This window comes from Castor canadensis, chromosome 9, assembly GCF_047511655.1.
Source record: "Castor canadensis chromosome 9, mCasCan1.hap1v2, whole genome shotgun sequence".
In the NCBI taxonomy this organism is placed as follows: Eukaryota; Metazoa; Chordata; class Mammalia; order Rodentia; family Castoridae; genus Castor; species Castor canadensis.
This window is the reverse complement of record NC_133394.1, coordinates 152,116,843-152,138,137: the sequence shown is the minus strand read 5'-3', so window position 1 is coordinate 152,138,137 and position 21,295 is coordinate 152,116,843. Positions and strand designations below refer to the sequence as shown.

At 53.6% G+C, this 21,295-nt stretch overlaps 1 protein-coding gene across 11 annotated transcripts in view; it reads left to right on the top strand.

Moving 5' to 3' along the window:
* Ablim2 (actin binding LIM protein family member 2) overlaps window positions 1-21,295 on the top strand; it is a 139,685-nt gene that overhangs the window by 34,647 nt on the left and 83,743 nt on the right. For all 11 annotated transcript variants that reach the window (XR_012435883.1, XR_012435888.1, XR_012435887.1 and 8 more), the window contains exons 2-4: window positions 8,266-8,409; window positions 15,167-15,350; window positions 19,793-19,908. Coding sequence is in view for 4 of the 11 variants with exons in the window: in XM_074042686.1 (XP_073898787.1) it covers window positions 8,266-8,409; window positions 15,167-15,350; window positions 19,793-19,908 (444 nt within the window). In the remaining 7 variants the exon portion in view is untranslated. The remainder of the gene's footprint in view (window positions 1-8,265; window positions 8,410-15,166; window positions 15,351-19,792; window positions 19,909-21,295) is intronic.

Here is a 21,295-nt window from a genome sequence, read left to right as displayed (position 1 = left end):
GCCAAAAGGGTTGGGGCTCAAGTGGTAGAGTGTCTGGACAGCAAGTGCAAGGCCTGCGTTCAAACTCTAGTACAGCCAAGAATTTAAAAAATACCAGAGCAAGGTCAAGGATGGGTACTTGTGGCCATGTGGGGGTGAGGGCCCTGTCGTCACTGCAGTGACACTGAGCACTGGGGCTACAGTCCTGGCCATAAGGAGACAAACTTCTCAGACCTGACCCATGGCCCAGAGGGACTTCCAGCTGGGAGAAGCGGGTGAGATAGTAGACAGCAGCTACCTATGTGATCAGTGTGATGACTAAGATGAGCCCTGTGACAGGTTCTTGCTCCTGCCCCAGAAGGCCACCCACCTCGGAGCCTCCTCCCTGAGTCACCTCCTCCAGAAAGCCCTCCTGTCTGCATGCAGTTTCATCTTGCCCTTCTCGTTCATCATCACGGTTAGAAAGATCCGAGCAAGAGAGCTGTCCCTGGGTGTCACACCACCCGTTCAGGCTCAGGTGAACCGAGCCACAGAAGTGAATCTGTGTGCCTTTGGTCACTGAAAATTGCTCCATATCTTGAAAAACATATTTAGAAAATATGTTCTCATACTTAGAAAATTCAGAAGCTCCAAACCAGCCACTTGCCTGACACACAAACTAGAGGCTCTCAGAAGCCACCTTGGCTGGGGGGACGTGGTTTTGGTTAGAACCCTCTGCTGGGCTGACCCCATGTTCCCCAAACAAGCACACAAGGTCCCCCTCAGCACTATGGCAGGGTTCTGAAAGCCAACCCAGGAAAATGGGAGATGCGAAGCCCAAAGGATGTTGGTCTTTGGCCAAGTCAGGATCCCTGCTCAGGTGTCCAGTGACAACTGGTCACTTGGAGAAGGACAGAGCTAAATATGGATGCGCAGACAAAGGACAGAAATAAACAGTTAAAAATCCCCAAGGATTATGGAATGCATGGACTTTGACCTCTTGATACTGGGAGGGGGCCCTGTCCCCACTTGCCTGGTGTGTCCTCTCTCCTGCCGCCTGTCATCTATGTGGTGACCAGTTGGCACACCTGTCTCCCACCCATGAAATTAGTGAATGTGTGATTTTCAGACCAACAGAGGGCTGAGGGGCCACCAGACCCTCACTGGGTCCCTTCTGTACTCATGACCAGCCATTCCTGCAGGGCGGAGCATGGACCACGTGGGAGAATCTTGAGGACCTGGACGTAAGCTCGTGTGGTCTCCCCAGGATCTGCAGCCATTCAGGACATAGGGCAGGGCCTGAGAGCCACAGGGTGAGTGAAGGAAAGGACGAAGTAAGAGACAATGATGGCCTTGTAGTTCTGACATAAGGTATGAACTCAAAGCTCCCTGTGGAGGTTTCTCGGGTGTAAAACACTACGAGGATGGGACTTCTGGGGGTGTGGACAGGGTGAGGCAGAGCCTGCCATTACCTGCCCTGTCAGGATGGGGTGGTTGAGGAAGCAGATACAAGGCACGTGTGTTACTGGTGGTGTCACAGTTGGACTCCAGGTTTGGTGATATCCGGTTTGGGACGTCTATCTGCCCAGACAGTGGCAGGCAGGAGAATTTCTTGAACGAAGTGGTGATGGTGTGTGCTCAGTGTGTGGCAGAGGGTGGGGGTGTTCTGTGGGAGTGGGTGGGGAATGGCCTCCCCCCAGTCACAGGATAGAGGATGGGAAGGTCACATGATCCTTGTAAGGAACCAGGGGACCCATGCATGCTTTCCTGGCATTCTGGAGGTTCCCCACCAGGAGGGACAGTGTTGCTGAGAGCAAGCCTCACGCTGACCTTGACTGTGACCCTTGTGGGCTCAGCTACCAGCAAGGCCCAGCACTGCATGTGAGTGGGACCTGCTGTTTCGGGCCTGGGCACAGCAGGCGAGGCACTGGTCTGCACAGGCCAGTGGTCCCCATTGAACCATCTCAGCCAAGGAACGTAACTGAGGACCTGGAAGGAGCCTCTGCCATACCACATCCACAGTCACATGACTGCTTTCTGTGCCAGGCTTGTCACCAGCAGCATGAGTGTCACTTCCCCTGGTCATCCTTGTGCCTCGGGAATAATTGTGCCTCAGAGGCCTGGAGAGAGCTCCGCCCCCAGCCACTGCTCATCAGACATTGGGGTATCACTGACCTCGATAGCCAATTTCAAAACTCCCCTCAAGGCCAGGTCCAATTCACAGGCGTGGAAACTGAGGGTTTGCAGAGCTAAGCCAGTCTCCAAGGCCACACAGCCAGACCCACATGTGGTTCCCATCCCTGTTCCCCAGGCCCTGTTGGCTGCGGAAGAACAGGAGTCCAGCAGGGGGAAAGGAGAGGGAGAGTTTTGGGGACTTTCTAGGGCTTCAGGTCTCCGGTCTAAGAGAGCACAGCCCGGACCCTCGAGTAAAAGTTGTGAACAGACGTTACCTAATCATTCTCTTTATTTCCACCAAGACTCCCAGGGCCGTGGTTTCATTATCACAGGGCTCAGTAGTCACAGCCTCAGTGTGACTGGTTCTTAACACTTGAGTTTATTTACGCTTTCTGTTATTATCCCAGTGAGAGGCTTCTTAACCGAATATTAGAGCCAATCCTGAAGTTATAGAGGGACGGACCTGCCACACTTGTGGTTAGGTCTCGGAGTGTGGTAGTTCCTTTTTAATTTTTTTAAAAAACAACTTATTTACTACAGGTTTTGATTTACAGAAAGCACAGAGAATTCTATACGCTCCTTGTCCCCACCCTGGCTTTCCCCTTTACAATGCCTCGTATTGGTGTGGGACCTGTGGGAGGACAGGTGAGCCAATGCTGATTTGGCAGGATTAACTGAAGCCCACAGCTTATGCCAGGGGCCATGTTTAGTGTCTCGGGTTTGAGTCTGGACAGATGTACAATGACTGATGTCCACACCACTGCAGTGTCTTTGCCCCCAAAAATCATCTCTGCACCACCTGTCTACCCTTCCCCACTAGACCCTGGTGACCTCCCACCTTTTTACTGTCCCCATATCTTGTCTTTTTCAGAATGTCATGGCTGGAGTTGTGCAGTCTGCAGCCCTCTCACTCAGCAATATTCTTTTAAGATCCCTCCGTGTCTCTTCCTGGCTTGATAACTGTGTGTTTTAAGCATTGAAAATACTGCTTTATCAGGTGCCCTCTGACTCTAACCCATTCCCTTCCTGGAGACTGTCTTGAGAATCTCTAATGCAAAATCTGTCTGAGGCAGGCTGGGCCAGAGGTTGGGAGGTCCCTCCTTCCAAGTCCTTCCCTGGCTGGGCTGTTGATAGGCAGGTGGCCGTGACTATCCAGCATGCAGACCTCCTGCACAGGTGTGTACGTGAAGAGGAGAAGGCTCTGTCAGCCTAAGGGAAATCCCAGAGAACTTCCCAGAGGCAGGGGCACAGCAGGTGGCTCTTAATGGGATTATGGAGAAGGTGAGAGTGACTTCCTGTGTCCACAAATGATGCACAGGCTTGGGGGACAGCCTCCAGGTGACAGGATCCTTGGGGCCTGGAGCCCAGGGAGGAACACTGGAGGTTTACAGTCACAGGAAGTTGTGTGCAGATGAGCAGCAGTGAAGTGACCTGTGGTTAGGTGGATGTTTCTGATGAAACTAGGCCTACTAATACCTGGTTAGACATTCTGGAAGACACAGCAAGTATTCACACTGTCCACTGCTCTCACTCCTTATTCTTGCCCACCCTGGGCTCTGAAAGAGCTGCAGGGACCACCCTCCAGCCCTGCGAAGCTCCCTCCCTCCCAAATTGGACTCCAGCTAGGGGTGTGGTCTTCCAAGTCTTCAGATGTCCCATCCCTCCTTCCCCAAATGCAGGCTCCTTGCGACAGCCATGGCCTGGTCCCCAGCATGCACTCATCCAAACCCACTGGAGGAGACAGTCGTGGGGGACATTGACCAGGCTGGCTCTTGCTGTTGGGAGTGGTAACTTCCAATTACGATGCCTGAGAGTTAATCAGAATTGTTGAAGCCATTAATAAAATGAAATTCCTGGGTCCCCTGTATCTTGGACCCTTGTGTGGGCTCAGCAGTACCGTGCAGCCCCCTGGCATGGTGCAGTCATGTGTAGGAGCTTGGCTTACCTGGACCCACTTAGTTGCTCTCAGATTCAGGTTCCTCACCTGTGAGGTGGGCCACGATGGCTGCATGACCCACTGGGGCCAGAACTCAGATTGTTGAAAAAAGGAAGTGGGGTGATCTTTTCCCCGGTTTCCCTGGCTGACCACTGTACACAAAGCCTGTATCCTGACCCAGAGCTGCTGAGTGGGGAGGACAGGAGACAGTCTACCCTGGGAGGCGCCTGTGCTCTTGCAGCTTTGTTCAGAGCTAATTTATTATTTGGAAAGATTGCTTTTCTCCAGCAATTGTGCACTGTCCGACCGCCAGGCTGTTTTTGACCTTCAAGAACAGCTTGTACAGGCTGACTTCAGGCACTTCTGTCTTTGGAGCAGTTTTAGGTCAGCTAAATGAGCCACACCCAGCCCCTGCATCCTGGGGACCCTGTCTTCTGTAAGCATCCAGCTTCCTGCACCCCCAAAGGACACTGTGGGTAGCATGGACAGTTGAAGGTTGCTGCTGCCTGTCCAGAACATGGGATCCAGATCTCACAGGACAGCCTGGTCTGAAAGGCCTTGTCTTGTCTTATGGCTGCATGAAGAAGACTCTGGGCACCACCCCACACTGGCCCTGACCCTCCACCCTCCATCCATAGCAGCGTCCCCTCTCTGAGCGTAGTTTATCTCTGCAGTGGCCTGGTGGCAGTACTCTGCTTTCTGCCCTGAGGACAGCCTCCTTCTGGGAACCACCATTATGTGTGTCACTACTGACCATCAGGAGATGACAGACAGGAGGGGGAAGTAAGAGGGATTTGCCACTCCCCAGGCCTCTCCGAGAGTGAACCTGACCTTGCAAATCAACAGCAACAGCAGGTGCTAGGTGTGAATCCCTCTTGGGGGGCAAAAAACCCACACCGCAAATCTGCAGTGATTCACCAACCTGTGACCACAGGGCCACCTGCACAGGAAGACAGCTGGAAGAAGAACCTGCAGGGGCTCCAGGTCCCTGCGCTGAGCTGTGGCAGTCCTCATAGTGCAGTGTCTGTTTCCCATCACCAGAGGGCAGCACCACTGCCACAAACCCACAGCCTAAGGCCTAGGAGACTGCAGACTGCTCCAGGGAAGCAGGGCGCCCACCACCCCACACACACACAACCCCCACTCTGCCATCCAAGAAAATTGATGCTCTTAGAGTAGCTCTGCCCTATCTCGAGTGTATTTCCAGAAACCTTGGAACTGGTGATGTCAGGCCATAGGCATTTTGGTGTGTATGGTAGGCAAGTGCTCTACCACTGAGCCACACCCCCAGAGCCCATGCATTCTTGAAAATAGCAGTGTCACTGTTTGTGGAGCATGTGTTGTTTGCTAGGCTGGTTTCTGGGTAAACACTTGTGTCTGCAGTCCTAGCTTTCCCCAGGGCCAGGTAATATGAGCAGAGGAGGGGTGGGTAAGTGGGCAGGACAAATGGAAAGACTGAGAGAAGGGAGGTGTTCTGGACTCCCTAGAGGTCACGACCTTTTGGATGTGGAGTGGATGCTGCATCTTGGGCCATCTGCCCCCACAGTCCATACTGCCCTTGGGATCTGATGTTTCCCTCACCCTGGTAGTGAGACAGATTCCAGTCTTATAAACCCTGCCTTATCTGACTATAAGGAGGGTGGCACGTTGTCCTTTGTGTCCCTAAGAGATGAGAACATAACAGTTCTGAAGAGCTACACCCCTCCCTGCATCTCTAGGCTCAGACAGGACTGGGGTGACTCAGTAAGAAGCCGCTTACAGGAAGGAGCTCGGGCTCACTGTGCACAGACGTGAGCAAGTGCCACCTGAGGTCTCCAATCACAGGTCAGCCCTAGCCAACACTGAGCATCTGAGTCCTGCCCAGGAAGTCCTGGCTCTCTGGTCCTCCACCAGCTCTGTGTAGTAATGGATGAGGTGTTTTTGCCATGATTCTGTAGGGTAAGGACAGTGGGCAAACTGCTGTGGACACTTGCCCCATGGTGAAAAATGTCACCATACCTCCCAAGGCTGCAGCGAGGCCAACAGGGACCCCAGCTGGATCTGCACCATGTCCAGCTTACTCTTCAATTTCCTGAAGTCTTGACACACAAGGCAGGAGTGGACCCTGGAGCCCCAGGTGCTCTGACACTTATCTACTGACCCCTTCCTGCTTCTCCAGGTTGATTTTCTGCCCTTGTCCCCAGGCAGCTGGCACCCACTGCCCTTGGGCTATCCAGAATCCCTGTCCTTGGAAGGCTGCTGGCCCAAGAGTGATGCGGGTCCCTCCTCCATGCTGCCCACTGTCAGCCTCCCACTGGACAGCAGGGTCTGCAGAGGACAGAAGTCCTGCCTGCCCTAATCAGACCAGTGGCTTCTGGGCCATTTGGCTCTGGGGCAGATGGGCAGGCTGGACAGGATCTACACAGTCCTTCCTGTAAAGGGAAGTGGCACAGAACAGAGAGGCTCAGGTGCACCTGAGGGAGGCTATGTGCCTGGGAAGCCGAGGTGCCCCCTAGAAGCAGGTGTCCCTAGGGGCAAAAGTCAGGGCAGCCATGGTCAGGGATCAAGTCCTGGCTGCTTCGGACCCATGCGTACAGGGCTGGGTCTGGCTGTGCCTGAGGATGGTAGTGTCTGCTCTCCTGCTTGACTGACCGTAGCAAGCTGGGTGGGAGACAGGGACCAGAGTCCCTGCAGGTGGCTGCTGGCCAAGACTGTGTGGCCATCATCATGCATTCAGTCTTCCAGTGAGATCATTTGGATGGAGCCATGCAATCGTCAGAGGCTCTGGGCACAGGTCTGCCCCTAGGGAAGCCCCATGGCACAGCTGCCATTGGTGGTGGATCCTGCCCACCAATGTGTGGGTCATTGGGCAGAATGGATGCTGTAGGGTGGGGCTGGATGCCTGGGCCCTGCGCTCCACACAAAGGATGACTGCCATAAGAGTGCCCTGCAGCTGCTGTAACAGGACCACAAGCTGTGTGGCCGCACACATCAGAGTCAGGACTGTACAGTGCTGAGTTAGGAGTCTGACAACGTCTTCCTGACTGAAGTCGAGGCAGCAGGCTGACTTCTTCTGCAGGCTGAGGCAGAGCCTTGCTTCACCTTGCAGCTTCTGGAGGTGCCAGCATTCCTTGGCTTTCAGTCCTTCTTTCATCAAGGCCAGTAACGTTACCTGTCTGATCCCTTGCACAGCGTGTCTCCTCTGACCTCACCAGCAAATGTTCTCTGATATTAAGGATCTTTGACAACATTGGGCCTTTCTCAGTGAGGTCACTGCAGCCCGGCTCCTCCCTCCCAGCTACAGACCCTCGTGGCTGCTGTGTGCCTCTCAGGTCCCTGCATGGCTGCCTTGTGCCTTAGGCCTGCAGCAGTTCCAGCTAACCATCTCCACTTCATACTTCAAAACTCAGGCAGTTCTCCTGGGAGAGCTTCCCTGAGGCCAGCTCTGCCACCTGGGTATTACTGTTGCTTTACCTGGTTGTCACTACTACAGGACTGGAGAGGGGAAAACCCAGGGCTTCCCTGCAGTAGCCTCCAGTGTCCTGTGCACTGACCTCTGCTGGTGCTGTAGGAGGACATGGGTGAGGCCTGATGGTCCTATCTGGTCCTGGGCCCACAGTAACACCTATCCTGATTCTTCCATTCATGCTTTTTAAACAACCCATGCCCAGGCTGGCTTTAGGGGGCAACAACAGTACTCCAGTTATGTCAGTGTTCCAGGAAATGTGAAGCAGTGCCCACGATGACTCTGGTTGCCATATTTGCTGAAGGGACACTGCTCCCTGGTGCTGAGGGGCTGCTGAACTGGTGAAGGGGAAGGGGTGGCCTCTGAGATCCTGGAGGGTCAAGGTCCCTCAAGGTGGAGGCAGCGGGTGTTGATGTCCTTCAGGAGGGGGCAGTGATGGCCTTGTCAACATAGTTATGCACACAGAGACAGGGGACAGGATGCCACAGCTGTGTTTGCAGAGACAGGGACAGGACTTCTCACTGTGGAAGACTGCTGCAGACAGATGCCCCACATTTCCACTGAGCAGGTGGACTTCTCCCTCAGGGCTGTCACCTGTCATACGATCTGACTGTCACTTGTTCCCAGGTAAAAAGAGACCACAGTCCATTCCTGGATGTCCTGTGGGATAGGTGTTGGTGGGGCACGATTGGGGTTTCTCCTAGGCCTGGATCATTCTCCCCCACTTAACACGGCTCCTTTCTTCCCACAGTGTCGCAGCCCCAGGCTGCCCACGCCCCCCTGGAGAAGCCGCCCAGCACGGCAATCCTGTGCAACACCTGTGGCAACGTGTGCAAAGGGGAGGTTCTGCGTGTGCAGAACAAGTACTTCCACATCAAGTGCTTCGTCTGCAAAGGTGAGTCCTCTCTCTGTGGGTCCCACAGGCCATGGTGGCCGCAAGATGGCACTGCAGTGTGGCCTCAGAACCGGGCCTCCCAGCTACCATTGTGGACCCTGCAGGGCAGCCTGGGAAGCTCTGGTTAGGTCTGGAATACTGGAAAAGTCTGAGTCCAGAATCTTCATAAGTAGTGTTACCTTTTCAGTGTGGCCTATGACATTTTGTGTGAGGAACCTGCTGAGGCAGAATAGGCCTGCAGGGCAAGGCTCCCGGTCCCCAGTGGCGAGGGTCCTCCTGCTACTGGAGACTTCCAATCCTGTGGCCAAAGCAAAGCAGCCAGCTGGGCTTGTTTGCCAGAAGGGCAAATGGTCACTGCTGGCCATGCAAACTCAGCAGTGTTGAGGACGTGGGGCTTGTTGGGTCAGCATTGACCACCCCTCCCCCCGACACACACACACACCATAGCAGGGAAAGCATTGCCTTTCCTTCTAAATGAAAGTCACTAATTTTTCTCCGGTTGTAAAAAGTAACAAAAGTAATATGCTAAATTCAAATAATATCCCAAAGATGGGAAAAAGAAAAAGGAAAAAAAAAAGACCTGTGAAGTCTCCCTCCCCGAGGTGGTCAGGCCTTGAGCCATCTCCTTCTGTCCTATTCTCTGTGTGCACAAACAGGACTGACTGCACCTGCTTTTAGCTTTTAGAAAAGTAAGGAAAGCAGTGCTTGTGGGGAGGGATGGGTGAGTAAACCACAGCCCAAACTGACAGGTGTGTGGCATGTCCCTGGGATTTGCTGCGACGTCCTCCTGGGCCATCAGAGAGCCTACACCTCAGGCCACTCCACCAGCCCTTTTTTGTGATGGGTTTTTTCTAGATAAGGGCTTACAAACTATTTGCCTGAGCTGGCTTCAAACCGCAGTCCTCCTGATCTCTGCCTCCTGAGTAGCTGGGATTATAGGTGTGAGCCTCTGGTTAACTTCTCATGCTAGAAACGGAGTGCTGGGGAGAGATGGGTCCCCAGGGGAGGATCCAGAGACTTCCAGAAAGGTATTCACAGGAGGGTAGTGTTTGGCTGTAAGTCCAGCAGCAGCAGCAGTGCTGTTCCAGGTGGAAGGAGAAGAGCCTTGGCCCCTAGGGGTAGAGGGGACGTGAGGGTAGCAGGTGAAGCCCCCCACCCCATCCCCCTTGGAGCTCTGTCCCCATGTGCTTCAGGCCTGGAGCTCAGCCTGGATATATGCAGAAGCTCACTGTTCACAGGAAAACCTGAAAATCACAGCCAGACTCCTCTGCCATCAGAAAGGCCCTGATGCTGCCCTCAGCTCTGGAGCAGACAGAATCCCGTGGAAGCCACATGGGGCCTGACAGGACAACAATGAGCCCAGCTAGCTCCATTCCCACCCTGGGACTCCCAGGGAGCTCCACGGTTTCTGCAAGGACAGGGGCTCTGGTCACTCCAGCCAAGGCCGACCCCAACCCTGACCCTCAGAGGCTCCATTTGGGAGTATGGGCAGCTATCAGGGATGTCACTGAAGGTCACCAGGATTTAGGGGTCCCCTATGCATCCCAGACACCTTGGTCTTTATGAACTCTCCCCTGGCACCCTGTCTTCCCAGGGACTCCATTACCATGCTCCAACAAAGGCACCAGAGTCCCAGTTTTAATGGCAGGACCTCAGGAGCATCCTAGATAGCAGCCTAGAACTGTTTGAAATAAGGATAAGTGGACAACTGACCCCCAACGTGCTGGAAGGAACTGTTTCCAGGCCCGATGGAGCCAGTATAGAGTGGAGTGTGGAGGGCTGGCCGCAGCCTCACCTCACCTCACCTCACAGGGACACTAACCACCTGTCCCTTGCCTTGGGCCCCAGGAGGAAGGGACACATCAGCTCTAGGAGATCTTTCCTGAGGAGCAGAAGTGGCCACTGTCCCAGTCACTCTGTCCCTTGCCTTCCCTTGTCCCTTGTCTTCGTGTGGGCATCTCCCCTGCAGCCCACATTAGTGTTTCTCATGGCTTCTTGGGATTTTTCTGGTTTAATTTCCCCAGCTATCCATAAAGACATTTTCTCCTTTTCTGTAAAACAAAGCACACTAGATTGCTCTTTCGAAAAGCTCATTATAAAATACAAAGGGGGAGTGCTGCTTTATTTAAAAGGATTTCTCTAAAGCTGTGCATGCTCTCCCAGATGAGTGGTCACCTGGGGTGACCTGGGTCTGAGAGGATGGAAATGACCATAAACCCCCCTCCTTGCCATCTGCAGCAAGAGGTGAGGCAGTGCCAGCTGTGCCAGCCCTCTTCCGAGACTCAGTCTTCATTAGTGTCAGCTTCCCAGAATGGGTTGGTGACAGTGGTGGTGGGAGTCTGTGGAGTGCAGGCCTGGCTCCAAGTCCCCTGCCACCTGACCAGCCCACAGCCAGCTAGACAGCCTGCAGAAGCCCTAGGGACGCCATGGGCTCTGCCTCAGTAGGAGACCTGAATCCCTGCTGAAGGGTGACTGAGTCATTGAGCCCTCCCTCGAGCTTTGAAAGCAGCTGGGTTTGTTCAAATCTGAGGTCTGCAGTCTCAGCTGACTTTGGCCCAGGTTCTCATGAAAATGCAATTGGAAACACAGTTCAGGAAGCACTGAGGATCCCTGTCGGTCTCACAGTGTCTTCAACAACACAGATAGTCATCATGTTTGCATGCAGTCTGGAGTTAACCCCACCCCACCCCAGTCGACTGGTCAACTTCGCAGCACAAAGGGTCATCAAAGACTCGGCTTCTTCTCTACTTTCCATCCCCCATCTCCTGTCCCACGTCCCATCCTGTCTGTGCATGTCATCAGAGCTATCCTCATGATTACAAGAAGTCACCAGCGATGGGTGATCCAGATGTGCCTCGGTTCTTGAGTACGATGTCTAAGATGAGGACGCCACCCTGGTACAGCAAAAGACCATGAAGAGCAGGAAGTTATCAAGTAGTGATTTGTTAGGACAGGGGAATTGCACTTCAAGGGGTGAAGGACAGTTCAGGTGAGGACCAGCTGAGCAGAAGCTGTTGGGGCTTAGAGTTTTATTCGACGGGGTAGGGTTTCTCAGTGACAAGAAACCAAGGCACCCCTCTTGTGGTCTCTCCCCAAATAGTCTGATGAATGTGCACACGCCTGCACATTTGATCCCCTTTGCCCTTCGTGGTTTAGCCTGCTAGTGGAAGGTCATGTATCCGTCACCAGCCCTCAAGTCACATGTCTGACCTTGATGTGGATACATGCTGTGTGAGGAGGATATAGGGCCATTATCTTAATCATTGGCCCAGGCCGTGGCCATCTGGACTTCTAGAATGGAATCCTGCAACCCAGGACATTTCCTAATTCCTGCTCATGCCTACCTCACAAGATGGCTGCCATAGCTCCAACATCACATCTGCACGGGATGGCATGCAACCTGGCAAGGGATTTGGGGGAGATTTTTACAGACAGAGGGCTTCTCTCTCCCGTGAAGTCCCCTTCCCTACACCGACTTCCCATATGACTCACTGGCCAAAGCTGAGTCACGTGTTCACCCCAATGGCAAAGAGGAATGGGGGTGCTCCTGATTGACTTGGAGCACTCAGGGCCATCCTTGAGCAGGCATGTCAACAATGACCCAAAGCAAGGGGAGTGAACATGAAAGACAGGTGCACCTCAGTCTAATTTTGATTCAGAGAGTCCTGTTGTGGTTCATTCCTGCCCCCAAGCAGGAATGAGAGAAAGCCATGAAAGAAATGAATTATCCTTGGTCTGTGACTTTTACATTTGAAGGTCTGGGTTCAAATCCCGCCTCTGACACCACAGCTCATGTGATCCTTAGACATATTCCTTAACCCAATTTTTCCAACTGTAAGATTTATCCACCAATTGGTCATTTGTTAGCATCTGTTGTGTGGGAGACCCTGTTCTTAGAACTTGGGACATATCCACAAACAGAGGCCTCCTTGCCTCCAGGAGGTCAGTTCTAGGACCAGGAGACAAACAATACACTCTATGAACATAGAATGGGTGAGTAGGTTTTATCACCTACTGGAAAATGAGGAGGGGTCGGGAGAAGAAGACAAGGGACAAGATACCGCAGGGTTAGGAATGCTGGGGGGGGCACTATTTAGGGGTCAGGTGAGCCTCAAGGCAGCGATAACCTCTGAGTAAAGCCTGGAGGTGAGGAGAGGCGTTGGTTGTTCACGTATGTGGGGAAGAGCACCCCAGCCATGGGGAACAGCCAGGGTGGAGCCCCAAAGCAAGGTCTGGCAGCCTTGGGAGCAGCAGGAGCAGAGTGGGGCGGGGGCAGGCGGAGGAAGAGGGTTTCGAGGGAGTTTGGGGACTGAGGCTGGCGATGAAGGTGTCCTGGAGGGACCTGAGAGTATGTCTGGTTCCTAGAGACATTAGAACTGGCTCTGTAATAGTAGTAAGATATGTGCACAGGCAGCACATAGCAGGTCCTTTAAAAACACAATAAAGGCTGTTGCCATTGTCACAAACAACTTGAAATTGCACCTGGTTCTCCTGGTCCTTAGGTGGGCCACGTCTGCACTTTGGGATGTGTTTTTAACCAGTCACCTTTTTGGCCCCATGCACCACACCTTGGAAAAAGCGCAGTATATTAAGATGAGGTCACAGCTAAGCGTGACCTGGAGAAGATTAGGTGACTTATCCAGGGTCACACCGCTGGGAAGTGGCAAGGGCAAGAAAGGGAACCCAGGATGTCCAACTCCAAAGCCAGGTGTTTATTTACTACATGACCTGAGTTTCTGTGGGAGTTCAAGGTCGTCTCCTTCTGACAGACTCCCAGAAGAGAGAGAGCAGTCAAAGGGCAGGAGCTGGTTTTCAGTTAGCCAAAAGGAATTCCAGAAAGTGGCACAAATCCTCCTTCCCCCCCAGCCTCACTCCTCCGTGCCATTTCTCATAAATAACTACAGTGTGCTCCCCAAAGATGGGCCCTGGTCACCAACACCCCTGCCTGCCGTTAGCGGTCTGTTAATTTGATATGTGGCAGAAGGTAATACGATAGCAATGCATTGTCTTGATCAGGGTTCTAGAGTTACTGGTGAATTTGGACTTTTTATTTTTAGGAGGCAGAGGTCTGGGTTCTCACTGCCTGGCAGTGACCTTGGCATCCTCAGGGCAGCCAGAGCCTTACCAGCAGCCAAGACCACCTCAGGGCCAGGCGCCGCTGCAGGCTCAAGGGGGCTGGTGGGACTGAACAGCTGTCTGTGGTCACCCTCCTCATATAGTGACCACGGTGTGGCTCGCGTTGTTCCATGGGAACCAGGGCCACTGCACATCTTCCTCCTTCCTTCCAGGACGAGTGTTGTCGCATCTTTAGGATGGCAGACACACAGCTCAGTGCCAGAACCATAGGTACCAGTGAGCCAACTTAGCCCCAAGTGCTGCCCAGGCAGCATTTGCATAAAAATGTTGTGACCATCCCAGATCAGGCCCCAGCAGGCCTGTTTTTCCCAGTGGGAACACATCTACTTGCTCTGAGGCACAGACAGGGTTTTCGTTCCCAGACTGGGTGTGGAGAAGGAATTCAGAGCCGGCTTGTCCTGGCTTCTGGCCTCTCTCTGAGTGATGACAGCAGCAGCCATGGGTGTAGATGGTGGTCCACAGGACTCAGGGTCACTATCCTGTGTTTGCAGTAAGGACTGGGCTCAGAGAACATGGTAGGTACACAGGTGGCCCTGGAGCTCAATGCAGGCAGCGTGGCCACTGGGCCCTCAGCAGGTCTGTGGCTGGTGGGCCTCACAGAAGCAGCCCCTGTTACCATATCCCAAAAGCTGCAGGCTTTGTAACAAGTTAATGTTGTGGTGGAAACTTCTAGGTGACAGCTTCACCACCTAAGGTGGGGGCTCCATGGTTTTTCAAAACTCCAGCTTGGGGGCTGCTGAGCAGCCTGTCAGAACCAGGGACTGGTCAGGCCACTAGGCAGAATCGAGAGGCTTTCTCTGTACCCCAACAGGGAAGGGCTGGGGCCAGCGAGGGTGCACTGTCATAGGCTGCTCTCTCTGAAACTGTGCATGGCTCCCAAATGCCCCTGGGCTGGAGGGGGGGCATGCGGGGGTGACCAGCAAGCTGTCCTGAGAGTGGGTGCTCCACTTTCCTCCTATCAAGCGACCCAGCCCTTCTCCAGTGCTCCATAGCACCTGCTTCCAGGAAGTGTGGTGAGGAGACAAAATGACCCACAGGCAGGGGTCCACAGGCTCTGTCCCTCCTACGGGGGCCTGACCTTGGCATATTGTAGGGTTCAGGAGTGAGGACTGTGGAGATGGGGAGACCCAGAGGTCTGGGTGCTTGTGTGCACTAGGGGACAAGCGTGGGATCACCTGTTGTACCCCAGGATCTTCAGAGGCAGAAGAACAGAGCCTGGTTCAGGCTCTGGTGCTCAGGTACCCCCCCACAAACACACACCTGTCCTGCCCTGTGCTGGACACAGTGGATGCCATCAGGAGGAGCTCTCGGGGCACAAGTGCCTCATTCTTGGTGTAATGAAGGAGTCTCACAGTTATTCTGGGGAGGGTGGGAGGCTGGCCAGCCCTCAGGATGGCCTAGTTCTCATCCTGGATCAGCCCCTTCCCAGAAGTTTCTGGAAGAAAAGTCCATTCAACTCCAGGCCAGGCAGGGCTGAAGCCTGCCCCTGGGTACGACGAGCCGCCCACGTGGATGCACGAGGCTGTGTCCAGAGACCAGGAATGAGGTCCACCAGCTACAGCTGTAGATGTGGAGCGGTGGCCCTCCTGCTGCTGCTGACCAACTTCCATCCTCTCCCCAGCTTGTGGCTGTGATCTGGCCGAGGGCGGCTTCTTCGTGCGGCAGGGCGAGCACATCTGCACGCAGGACTACCAGCGACTCTACGGCACCCGCTGCTTCAGCTGCGACGGCTTCATTGAGGGCGAGGTGGTGTCGGCTCTCGGCAAGACTTACCACCCCAACTGCTTCGTGTGCGCTGTCTGCCGGTGAGTGGTCTCCCCAGGTCTGCCCATCCTCCCCACCTCCGCCCACCAAGCCCCAAGCCCATGCCCCAGGCTGCACCCTCACTACCAGCACAGAGACATCAAGCAACTGCCTTAGCTGCACAGCATGCCAGAGGCAAAGCTGGCTTTGACAGCAGACATGGGCCCTGCAGAGTCTGTGTCTCTACCTACTCCCCTCCAAGCCTCCTCATACTCCTCCTGAGCTCAGCCCATCCCCACCTTCCCTGCATACAGGAGGGGAGTCTTTTCCCACCTCCTGCTCAGGCCATGGCCTTCAGCTGCCTGCCAACAAGACATGCCCTCCCTTCCTCCCTGCCTTTGCAGTTCTTCCAGCTCTAGGGCTCCCTCCTAGGCCCCTAGGCTGCCCACAGGGCACACTGGCCTCCTCCATCCTCCAGGAAGGTCCTCTCTCTCCTTGGCCTCGTCCTCAGTTCAGTTCTCCTCTAACACTGCTGCCCACTGCATCTACCCAGCAGTCCCTCCCTGGCTACCTACGCTGTTCCTCTGTCCTGTCACACCCATCTGCTTGCCACAGTTCTACTGCTCTATCCCCAAAATGTAGGTGACATCTTGCCCCATCTACCAGGCACTGGGCATCTTCCCAGACTTCTCACGTATGACTGTCCCAAAATCTCCCAGCCACTGCCTTTGCTCAAGCCTCAACTCTCAGCTGCACTTGACCTCTGCACTTGACACCTCCCCTCTGCCTGGCCCTCTTCCACTCCACACTACTCCTGCAGACCAAGAGATCACCAGGGCTTCTTATCTTAGCCCAGCGGTGTTTCCCAGCCTATTCAATCCATTCATGCATCCATTCATTCACTCATTCATCTGTTCATTTACTCATTCATTCATCCATTCACTCACTTATTCATTTTGTCACTCACTCCTTCACTCATTCATTTGTTCTCTCACTCACTCATTCAATGAACACTCACGTGTGCCCGGCTCAGGGCTCCCTGTGACTCACAGATGTGTTACCCTGTCCCACAGACTTAGCATCTCTCAGGGGCAGGTCCTGTAGAGCCCCTCCCACCAAAATCAGCCTCCCTTCCTTCCTTCTTAATGCCTCCCTCCCTCCCTCCTTACTGTATCCTGACCCATGCTCTCCTGGCTCCCACATTCACACCCCTTCCACACTTTGTGCCCATGTCACTTTGTGCCATGTCTTTGTGCCAGAAGACAGTGGTCCCCAGGGCCTGGCACAGAGTGGGATCACTGTAGAGAGACTGGGTCCCATGCTAGCAGCAGGGCCTTGTGCTCACCACTGCCCGCGTCTCCAGGTCTGAGTAGGCAGTCAGTGGGAAGCTCTCTAGGTCCCTCCCTGCTCCTCCTCCCACAGCCCCCCAAAACACATTCTTCCCAGAAAGTTCCGTTTGTAGAGAACAAAGAGTAAAGATAAAAACAACTTGTTTTCTGCCCCATGGTCCCTGTCTTACCCAACTTGTGGGGCTGTTTTCTGTGTTGTTCCTAACACAGTGTGTGTAACTTAACTGAAATGGAGTCTTTAGTCAAAGGACACTGGGGGAGGCAGTGGTGGTGCAGGGAAATTTCCCATCACGGGGTCACCGTGTGTTTGCACAGCACCATTTGGGTCAGCGGTCTCCCAGGGTCACATGTGCAATTTCCTAGCAGTGAGGGTTGGCACGGTCACCGTCTGAAGGCTGCCTGGGTGACCATTGTCTTACAAATGATAGCAGGCAGTGGCACTCATGCTGTGAGAGGACCAGGACTGGATTTATCCACCCCGCTAGAAACAACCAGAAGATGACACAAGGGTGAGGCACTGGTGAGGACACTTGGGCAGCCCAGGTCTGAGAGCAGGAAACAGCAAACCTGGCTCGTCCGGGTGTCCTGCCTGGAGGCAGACTCTCAAAATATAGCATACGGGGACCAACCAAGCAGAACTGGCATCTCCTGGTCAGGACACTACGGTGGGAAGGCAGCAGCAGTGGGGTGTGTTTAAGACAGAGGGGAGAGCGATGCAAAATGAAAGCTTCAGAGGCCTGCAGGTGGCGCTCTTGAGTTTAGGGCCAAATTCGAAGCCCTGTAGAAATCATGGAGACTCACAGGTAGATGTGTTAGTCAGACTAATACCTGAGAGAAACCATTGAAAGGAGGAGGGATTTATCTTGGCTCATGGTTTCAGAGGTCTCAGCCCGTGGTTGACTGACTATTGGTTCTGGGTTGTGGCAGAGTATCATGGCAGAAGGGCAGGGTGGAGCACAGCTGCTCACCTCCCCGGCTCACTCCACCTCAGTCAGGAAGCAGAGAGAAAGAATGGCTATACTGACTGGCTTCTTCCTTCTCCCCTTGTGTGCTATCCAGGCCCCCAGCCTATGGGATGGTGCTCCCCACATTCAACAGGGTCTCCCCTGATGTCAGGCACAGCCAGAAGTGTGTGTTATTAATCTCTTAGACACTTCTTAGTCCCATCAGGGTGACAATCAACATTAACCATCACAGTGTAAAGAATAACCAGGCTCCTATGTGCTGCACAAACTGAGGAAACAGTTAAGTTCTGAGCAGAGTCCTTGTCTACCTGCAAGGGTATCAGAGACCCCAATATTCCTCAGAAGTCATGGTTTAAAAGCTTCCAAATGTGTTGAAAACAATAACCTCACAGTTTCAACAACCTCAATGAACCCTAAGTAGAATAAACGCAACAAAACCAGACCGAATTCTTCACAATCAAATAAAGGGGCGCTGGTGGCTCATGTTCGTAATCCTAGCTATTCCGGAGGCAGAGATCAGGCGGATCATGATTCAAAGCCAGCCCTGCAAATAATTCTTGAGACTCTATTTCCAAAACATAACCAGAGCAAAATGGACTTGGAAGTATTCCTCAAGAGGTAGAGCACCTGCTTTGCAAACACAAAGCCCTGATTCAAACCTCAGTCCCTACACACACACACACACACACACAAATGAAGGCAAGACTGATAAAGCCATGAGACCTCATCTGTGGTGATTAAAATGTTCCAAAGCTGATGGCTGCACCGCTGTGACTATGGTAAAGCTAAAATGTTCCAAAGCTGATGGCTGCACCGCTGTGACTATGGTAAAGCCCACTGGCTTATGTATTATACCATATGTGAACAGCATCAATTAAAGTGGGTACCAAAAAAGATGAAGATGAAGACTTTTTTAGGCGCACAAAAGCTAAATGAATTTGTTGCGAGCAGATAGGAAGTTTTGCAGACTGAAGGGAAATGACTTCAAAAGACCAACAAGATCCAAAACAGCTTCAGTTGGTGGAGAACAGTGACGACACACAACGAAGGACTGCATACGAAATATGCAAAGAACGCTTACAAGTCAATAAGAAAACAGAACACTGCCAAACATGGCCAAAAGAGCTGCACGGATACTTCTCGAAGGAATCTACGTGAATGATCAATGGATACAGAAGTGTATCACAGGCTCAGCTTAGAAAAGCTCCCTCCTGCTGCCCAGGGGTCCAGAGCCGGTGAGCTGAGGCAGCTGTGGGGCCATCAGGCAGCCCTGGGCAGGAGTGGCAGCTGGAGCTCTCAGCTCCCAGGGGGGCCTCTGTCCTTCCCTTGATCACCATCCTGTCACCCACGCTCCAGGGTGTGTGGAGTATTGCAGGCCTGAAGAAAACAGGGAAGCCAGCCAAAGCGGCTGAGGCAGGGCCTCAGGGTACATCCTGAGCTGGCTGTTCTGCGGGCTTCTGCCCACAGAGTACAGGCTTTCTGGACAGGCCATGTGGGCGAGAAGAAATGTCCCATAGCTGCCTGGAGCTCAGGGGCAATGGGATTTGAGGATGGACACAGACGCTGCTCTCAGACTTTGGTTCTGACCTTGCCTGCAAGTGGGCTGGCCTTGACTTGCCAGCCCCCAACCCCTCAGCGACCTCAGTCTCCAAAGGAGAAGCCTTGGGCTGCTTGTGGGGTGGGGCTGCTCTGCTGCTCCCTGCAGGGACTCACATTGGATGAGGGGTACCCAAAATCTCAGTAATCAAAGCAAATGATGTTTTAATGCGATATTTTAAAAAAATCCATTTTGAATGACATGCCAGAAATGTAAATAAAGACAGGACCCAATGACACAGCACCTTGATGTCTACGAGGCACACTTTTTATCACTGTGCCTCCTCAGAGACCTAGGTAGATAAATCAGGGAACTTTGGAGCCAGACAGGACCTGGTTCTGACTGGCATCAGCTATGTGTCCTTGGAAATGTTAACTAATTTCTCTGAGCTTCAGTTTTCTCACCTGTGTGGGGAAAATGCAGCAAATCCCCCTCAGACAAACATTGAAGTTATCAAATGAGACCGCATGGAGGCTGTGTCACAGTACCTAGCAGCCAGCACCAGGGCACTGTCCGTGAGGTCCCGTGGGCAGTGGCCCTGGTACTGTGCCCCGGAGAGGCAGACTGGTGGGTAACAAGCTCTCTCTTTTCAGGCTGCCCTTTCCACCCGGGGACCGTGTAACCTTCAACGGGAAGGAATGCATGTGTCAGAAGTGCTCCCCACCCACGTCAGGGGGCGGCGGTGTGCACCTGTCCCAGGGCCTCCGGAGTAAGTGGGCGCTGGCCATGGGGAGGGGCTGCTGCTGGGCCCAGGGTGGGGCCTGAATATGTGGGACCAGCAGAAGACCAGAGCTGTGGACAGTGAGGGACATGGTAGAAAGGAAACACACCCTGGCTCATGCCACCACACCCTTGTAAGGTCCATGCCTGTCACTCAGGTGCCACCTTTCTCTCCATCCTACCCCTCTCCCGGGCAGCCCAGCTCTAGCTGTCCCTCCTCTGGTCCTCCAGCCTCCTTCCTGTTCTGTCTGTGGCATTCACACACACGCACACACACACACACACACACACACACACACACACACACACACAGATTTCAGGCCAATGGAAGCACGTTAAGGGCCCTTAGAAGAGGCCTGAGCTCTGGGTTCCTGTGGGCAGGGGCTCTGGGTTCATGGCCCACCCTGGGAGCTAGACCAGGTGTGTATGCAGCAGGTGCTCAATATATGCTCCTTGAATGAGAAAGCAGGAGTTGTCACAGTAAAAGAAGAAATGCCAGCTGTGTCACAGGTTGCAGATATGGGGCAGAGTGACTGCAAGGCGGAGAGCAAGGTGGCCTTTCCCAGCCTTGTGGCTCCCCTAGGGCAGGAGAGGGGATGTGGGACTGGGAGGGGGAGCCCTACACATTAGGACCTGTGCCTGTGGAGGAGCGGCATTTTAAGAACCACCCACGTGCAGGGTCACTGTGATGTTCCCTTGGTGTTTCTGAGGCAGGGCCGCATGTCTGGGACAGGGCAGAGAAAGGGTTCTACTGATGTCCACTGCCAGCACCTTGCTGGCATTTACTTCTTGTTCCTGACAGACGCATCCTTTCTCCCCCGCTCTCTGCTATGCTGAGCTGAGAGTCTTTGCAGAGGCAGCAGATCCCACCCGCGCTTCCCAGCTTTGGGGGCAGGTAGCAATCATTTCACTCTGTAAAGGAACAAAGGGAAGCCCACACCCGGGATGGGACAAGCACCAGCAGTTTCAGATGCCCATCACTGGCTTTGGGACTTGCTAGGGACGGTCCTCTAACAAGTTCTCCCCAGCTGGGGTCAGGATGGATTGGATCTTTGAGCATTTGTGTCACAAGCAATAGAGCTGTCAGCATTAAACCAAGGTGGTGGGCAAAGCTTGCAGCAAAGCTTCAAGGGGGGTTAGTCTGAACAGTTTGTCCAGAGCTTCCTGGCAGCCCAAGTAAAGAGGATCCTGGAATCAACCCCCATGGCTACTGAGGGATGGCCAAACCTATACACAGCATGCACACACACATACATGTATACATGCCTGCACACACACAATGTACACATACAGCTCAGTCATATGCCCTGCACACTCAATCTACATGCCCCGTGCAAGCTACTGCCACCAAAGCTCTTCCCCCCTTCCCTCTGCCT